The 5,749-nt window shown below is 42.3% G+C and overlaps 1 protein-coding gene across 1 annotated transcript; it reads right to left on the reverse strand.

The window, feature by feature from the left end:
* Positions 1 to 3,039: 3,039 nt before the first annotated feature.
* On the reverse strand, positions 3,040 to 5,528 carry LOC148868355 (uncharacterized). The gene has a single exon (XM_088969341.1). The coding sequence runs from the start codon at positions 4,739 to 4,741 to the stop codon at positions 3,233 to 3,235; it is 1,509 nt and encodes a 502-aa protein (XP_088825467.1). The 5' UTR covers positions 4,742 to 5,528; the 3' UTR covers positions 3,040 to 3,232.
* Positions 5,529 to 5,749: the final 221 nt, after the last annotated feature.

Genomic DNA, 5,749 nt, shown 5'->3' on the forward strand with positions numbered 1-5,749 from the left:
AAACGAAATGAATGGAGGGACCAGGGAGAAAGGAGACAAGCAAGTTCTGGTTCCTTTTATTTTTTAATTTGATTTGTCATTTGAGACAAGTTGGAAACATGTTACTTTCTCTCCATTGAATGGGTTTTTAGAAGTACGCACTGTAGGCTGTGGGGCTGTAGCTGTAGGTGAGCGTGGGCACAAACCACAATATATAGAAATATCTGGTATCCAGTTGTTGATATTGAGAAATTGACGTAGTGTCTTACATAAGCTAGCGCCTTGCTTTAAACCACATGAAAGGAAAGCATCGCAAAAGAAAAAAAAAAGAAGAAGAACCCAGCACGTTATCAATTTCAATTATATATGTGTTGTTTGACAGTTTCATTTCTAATTAGTCGTGGTTTACAAATATTTTGATAAGTCTTTGGACAAAAAAATAAAAACTTTGATAAGTGAAGGACAGTGTGGATGACTGATGAGGCCCATAAGCATAAGCATAAGGGGGAGGGGGGGAATTGCTTGGCAAACAAGGCAGTCCCAGCCAAAACAACATAGACGCCATCCTTGACTTTGCTTTGCCTAATTGGTTTATAAAAAAAAGTTTTGGTGCTTTCTTTTGATCCATTATTGCCATATCTCTGAATCACAATTATTAGCTCCACGGCTCTCCTTCACCGTCGGATTCACAAATGATTGTAGCACAAAAAGACGATGAGAGATAGAGACTCATCATGAAACGTTTCATTCTTTGAATTGAAAAGCAACAGCACTTTCATACACAATATTAATTATCTTCTTCTTCTTTTATTTGTTTATTTCTTTTGAGATGAGCCATTCCTCTCTCTCTCTCTCATGGTGCCTTATTAGTTTAGTGTAGAAAAATAAAATAATGAGATACTACAATCCTTTCTATCAAGTCTCTCCTTATATAATAATTAATAATAATAGATGACATTTTTACGACTACGACTTGAATACCCTCCTGCCAATCCAACAAATCAAAGGTTTGTGCAGGGCCTGGGGGATGCCTACACAGACTCTAGTTTTCTATCCGGGTGATACAAGTTCCATCACCAGGCTGAAGCTGAACCGGACCTTTCCACCACAACTGACAACTCAACGAGTTTATCCGTAAAAACAATGCTGACGTGGCGTACTTTGATTGGCCCACTTTTACGAGTAGACAATTACAACTCTCTGGGAACAAAAATCCACTTATTAACAACGCATGTACTATGTAGGGAGAATTGTCATCGGTTGGTTGATTCGGATGTGATTTATCACCGTCCGAAGCAGCAGCTAGCAGTGCAGTGCACATAAGATAGGATAGGAATTAGGACCATGGTTGGTTCCATTGAAGGGATGGGAACTGGGAATCAAATATCAGATCCCCAATTAATAAGGGTCACCCATACCATATGATAAAAGCCAATCAAAATTTCCCCCAACATTAAGAACGTCTAAGATTCAGAAACTCGTCTAAAACAAAATCAAGATGTCAGATGCGTTGTCTTTCTCATTCTGGTGTCACATCTCCATTCCACTGAATTGAGATTTGAGAAAGCGGTTGTCTAAGTACCAAACTGCAAAAGCACTTGCTCAATCCGAGTATAGACGAGAGACGACCCACTAGTTCAAATGAAATGGTCAAACGGCGACCCTCCCAGTCCCAATAGGCACAAAATCACACCCAACCCCACGTAACTGCAACTCCCCGTGGTAAGGACGTGCGTGCACTATGCTCTATCCCACAAACCATACCATCCTACAGATTACAATATCATCTGCTTGTTTAATCCAAAAAATCCCAATCCCTCCGTTCGCCGTTCTTACTGTCACCTCACCGACTGGAGTTTAAGAAAATCAAATCATAATCAATCCATCACTTGAGAGAGAGAGTGTGTGTGTGTGAGGAAGTGTATCAGTTATCGTCCCATATATAGACCAGGGCCAGGCCAGACAAGAGACTGTACATCTTTTCATGCCCAACATTATAATTAATTCCCAGTTTCCCACATCTGCCAAAGCCAATCCTTTTTTCTCAGCTCCCGGGAAGGAACAATTCAATACTAGCTAAGAATAATGACTCCCATAATCGCCTACTGAAGAGTCTTCGCCCCAATTGGCTCGCAACAATTTACAAGTGTTGAAAGTCCCCTATGATATCTACTTCATATCCTGTAAAATGATGACATAGCGGCTACCCTGTGACATGATAAAAGGAATGTTATTTTCAGCCCCTAACTAAAACTAGGTTTCCTGGAAAGTCTACACTAAAAAAATATATCAACCTGAGCTGATAGCTATAGGAATCCAAGTACCACCAAAGAGCGCCTGGATGAAGGAAAAATAGCAACCATGCATCCTGAACAAATAGGGTGGGGCACAAGCACAAAGAATTATGGGTGGCATCCACATTTTCCGAAAACGCATTCTAAAAACGCCAACCCTGATGAATTGCATGATATTTGATACCTTCAATTTTTATGATCGAGGCCTCGCCTCTGGTGAATTAAATAGTTGGGCACCATGAAAGAAGGATTACTGAATACAGCACAGTGCCGCCCCTTTGGATCATTAAAGAAGGATTGGCTAGCGCATTAGAAAGAATTAGCATATTTAGGATCATCATAATGGCAGAGGCTTAATTTTGAAAAAAGACCAGACATAACAGATTTACTAAAACCCACTGCTGAACACACTAGAAAATACCAGTTCCAACGGATACAATAACTTCACCTACACATCCATAGGTACTTGAAAAAATAGACAGCACCTACCCCTTGAAGAATCAAACATGCAAAAAGAAACTAATGCCTATAGTCATATTCACTGTTTATTTATTCCAAAGAGAAAAATTTCATCGCAGCACTAAAAGACACTTCCACATGACATAACCATGATGAATGTCTACACAATATTTCTCCAATCATGCTTAGGAGATAATTTAGTCTGATTGAACATCTTTCAGACACTAGTACACCCAGGGTCTGCAAAAACCTAGTTAACAGAAACAAATATGATATTAACTTCATTCTAATTTAAAAGATAAAGAAGTTAGGTTGCAAAATTCTTACCACCAACTTTATAACTTCAAGTTTGAGGCTCCAGAGCAATCCCATAGTTGCAAGAGAGTGCCCAATAAAGTTGAACTATTTTCCTTCTTAGATTTCATTTATGGTACAAAGTTAGCAAATAAAGAAAACTGGCCATGGTATCCACCCTTACATTTCTCAAATCAATTATTCTTTCAAGTCAATAGTAGCTCGTTGGCTCCAAGGTGAGGACGAAGGCACACTCGAACCTCATGTTCTTCTGGTCCCACACGGTGCTTTGGCACTAAAATCTCTAGCACTGTTCCTGTCTCATCATAGTATGCTTCTAGTGTTGCATCTTCTGGAATACGAGCTGCAAGTGGGATTTCCCTTATGAACTCTCCAGGAGGGCAGTGCTCAGGAGATGGATCAGTAAGCTTGAACGTCCTATCATGTCTCTTGATGAATGGCATGCGGGCTGTGCTCACACAAGATATCTTTACAACCCCATGAGTGAGTGTGTTTCTCCAAGAAACTTTCACCCTTTGAAGATCAGCAAAAGGCACACTGACGATGATCAAATACCCCTTTTCATCCTCATAAATGGTTTTTGCAGCTGTAACAGGGCCATGTATATTCCTCATTACACCACTGAAATCGTTCAACCATAGTGGCTCAAATGGGTGCATCTCCAGGTCTGGAACTCGCTCAGAATGCGAATTAATAGGCAAACAACAATCGTCATCAATCCCATGTGGGAAAAAGTCCTTCCTCCTCTTGTTGCTAACAGGTGAAAGGTCCATACCATCACCATTGACATGGTTAGATGGTTGAGTTGACAAATTCAAACCAGATCCATTAAGCAATCTCCTTGGGTGGGAGTGTGGGTTACTCTTTATTGGAGGAGGGGGCCTCTCAAGCTCGAAATCTGTGTTTGGGAGGTTCCTCCAGGCAGCAAAATCACTTGCTTCGGGTGGGATGGAGAAGTTCAAATCCCGTCCTGTCAGCTCCATCCATCTTTTTCGCTCTTCCTCATCAAGACCCATGAGATTTGGCGACCGGACAACCTCAATACCATGCACGCATTGGGGGTTTGAGAGGCCCCTGTAATGCTTCCTCTGCATCCTGTGGGATCGGACGAAGCCCTTGTCCACGCTGAATGGAAAGGGCCGCTCCCCTTGGCGGGAGTGCCCATTCATGTAACTCCGAAGCTGCATCTTACCGAGAGCATTCTCAGGCCTTTCTTTGAAGACCCACATGTACATGTTCTCCATATCATGCTGAACCAAGAAAACATCAAGCTGGAGGTCCGACTTATCAAACCCAGAAACCCCATTGCTGTCCCGGGTAATCTTCCCCTTAGATTTCTCATTCAGAACAGGCTTGAAGTAGAAAGTGAAGAAAAACCAGGCGCCCCAGATGGTATCCACCCGCTTGGCACATTTCCGCCCAGTCTTAGGGAGATGAAGGAGGGCCTCTGTCTCATAGATCTGAGACCCAAGACCGACATCTAGGATATCACATGCGTCCCCGTTCCATGGCTGGGGAGGTGGGCTCCTTTCGGCCGACAGTGGGAGATTGATATCGGGCGGGCGAGAGAGGATTATCTGCCGATTCATCTCGCGTTCCGATTCATCGTGCGAGTTGGAACTTGAATCCATGGACAGGAGAGTCGACGGGTGATGATTCTCCATGGATAGGGTTGTGAGGAGAGTTTCTCCCATTTCCCCCCTTTATCTGTTCTAGGGTTTCTTTTTTGTTTTCAAAGCTGGTTGGGTGGAATTTCTCAGTCCACCCGAGTCAACTATGGCATCTCATAATTCATAGATCAATTACAGAAGGAAGACACAAAACAAACCCCAAATTCATCAATCAATTTCACCAGGAACCCAAAAGAACGACATTAAGATACAGAGGTAACACCAGAATCAAAATCCCTAACTAAGAAAATCCCAGAGAGGTTGAACAAGGACATCAAAACAAAATTAAATCAAATCGCAAACCCAGAATATCCTGAAATTGGTCGAAAACAGGAGATAAATATGATATCACGGGAATTGAATCCATCAAGATGAAGATTTTCAGGGGAAGAGCCTAAAAATCTAGAAACCCTAACCCTAGAAAAGAGAAAGAAACCCAGACGCCCAAACGAAACTAAAAGGATCTTCAAAGATTACCTTTTCATATAGGATGTGAATCCCTTGCAACAGAGACCTTCACAAGCACCCAGTTGTTCCGTGACTTCCGTCAAAACAAGCTGAAAGAGATAAGAGAGAGAGGAACGATAACGGATTCTGTTTAAACAAAGTACAAACCTACACCAGGTAAGTTGGTAACACCGAAGTACATAGTCCTTGCCTCCTTGGTCCTTACAAGGTAGAGCCGTTTGTAAAATCGCCGTCACCGTTAGTTAATGGTAACGGTAAATACGGATATGAGAGGAGAGGATCAGAGGAGGTCAAACAACGCGTCGAAGGAATAACCGAATAAGGGAACTTGGGCATCTGATTTGCCCCTCCTCTTGAATTGATGAGATCCCATATTTTCTTCTCCTTCTCGTGGTGGACTGGTACCTGTTCACAGGCCGGGCTTCGGACAACTTTACGCTGTCTCGGATTCGGGCTTCGGGCTGAATTCATTAGAATTTTGAGAAAAGTTAAGCCCAAACCCGGCCCGTGACTAGAGGACCGTGGACCATCCCACAACAACAACAATAAAACCTTACTTTTTCT

The sequence above is a fragment of the Nelumbo lutea genome, chromosome 2 (genome assembly GCF_056320005.1).
Source record: "Nelumbo lutea isolate HS-2025 chromosome 2, American lotus-T2T, whole genome shotgun sequence".
NCBI classification, from domain to species: domain Eukaryota; kingdom Viridiplantae; phylum Streptophyta; class Magnoliopsida; order Proteales; family Nelumbonaceae; genus Nelumbo; species Nelumbo lutea.

Excerpts from the sequence above, each read along its gene's own strand:
- LOC148868355 (XM_088969341.1), bottom strand. The coding sequence starts at position 4,741 with ATGGGAGAAACTCTCCTCACAACCCTATCCATGGAGAATCATCACCCG.